Raw genomic sequence first — 1,292 nt, 5'->3', positions numbered from 1 at the left:
ATATATATATATATATATATACGTGAACGTGAAAATGTAAAACGTGAAAAACGTGAAACGCGAACGTGAAAAACATGAAAAACGTGAAACGCAAACGTAAAAAACGTGCAAAAACGTGAAAAACGTGAAAACAAGACATGTCGACAAAACGAGAACGACTACAGAGATGAAATGTTATTTATTCCCCATAATCTCTTTTTCAAAGGAATCTATTTATCTTTACGACATCAGATAAAAGTATATGTTTTCTAAAAGGTATATTTCAAATGCTATCCTTAGTAGCATAGAAAGCGAAGAGACTGCAAGTACATTCTGTTAGTAACGTGTGCCCAACGTGCACGTAGAGCACAGTGTGTTAAGAAAAACATTATTGCGAACGAGACATGATCAAGACAGCGATTATAAGTGACGAGGTGGAAGATGTCGTTCACGTTCTCGGTGATCCGCATGGAAAGACGGATATGCAACGAGTATCGCCGGTGCAGTTTCTACGCGATCGCGAACTAGGTATACGCGGAACTGGTGAACGCGTCGTGAGACAGGGAGTCGTTGTCAACCAAGATTCCGTGTGTACGTGGCCTCATCACATGAAACGAAAAGTGTACATGTGGTTTCGCGAGAAAGCGTACGACGACTACGAAAGGTACTGGTTCGAGTACGAATGTAGGAATAAAAAACGGAAATATCAACACGTAGATGATCTGGAGAACGAGTACTACTGGGCGGAGCAAATCGTCAGAAAGCTCGAGTGTACCAATCTGTACATTACAATTCCCGCGGGTAGCGAGAGGTACGTCGAGTTGTTAATGATAGACCCGTATACCTACGGCGAGTGGAAGTATCCAGCCGCTGTACAACGACTGCTCGACGAGCACAGGCTGCTATGGCGGCGTGAATTTCACGAACGTCTGATGACAACGAACGATATTTTGGCGAACGATGGCGATATTTTCTGCAACGTTTGCAACGTCCTTCGAGAAGAGTGCATGTATCAGGGAGGTGAGGTAGAGGAATACCTTATTCAAAATACGGAACGATCATGCGCATGGTGCTGCCAAGTCACATGCAAGTGTCCTATAAAAGAGTGTGACGCAATATAGAGAAACATGGAACTTTAAAAACTACTTTTTATTTTTCCCTTCCCTATAATTAAGATTAATATAACATAATAATAATAATAATAATAATAATAATAATTGAACATTACTTATATGATAATAACGTAAACGTAAACGTGAAAATGTAAAACGTGAAAAACGTGAAACGCGAACGTAAAAAAAAACGTGTAAAAA

At 40.2% G+C, this 1,292-nt stretch overlaps 1 protein-coding gene across 1 annotated transcript in view; it reads left to right on the top strand.

Moving 5' to 3' along the window:
• Positions 1–383: 383 nt before the first annotated feature.
• LOC105451620 overlaps positions 384–1,292 on the top strand; it is a 7,291-nt gene continuing 6,382 nt past the window's right edge. Inside the window, exon 1 of the mRNA XM_011692192.1 lies at positions 384–999. Coding sequence (XP_011690494.1) covers positions 384–999 — 616 coding nt within the window. The remainder of the gene's footprint in view (positions 1,000–1,292) is intronic.

This window comes from Wasmannia auropunctata, unplaced genomic scaffold (genome assembly GCF_000956235.1).
Source record: "Wasmannia auropunctata unplaced genomic scaffold, wasmannia.A_1.0 LD336049.1, whole genome shotgun sequence".
NCBI lineage: Eukaryota > Metazoa > Arthropoda > Insecta > Hymenoptera > Formicidae > Wasmannia > Wasmannia auropunctata.
The sequence above is the reverse complement of the archived record's forward strand: the minus strand, read 5'-3'. Positions and strand labels throughout refer to the sequence as shown.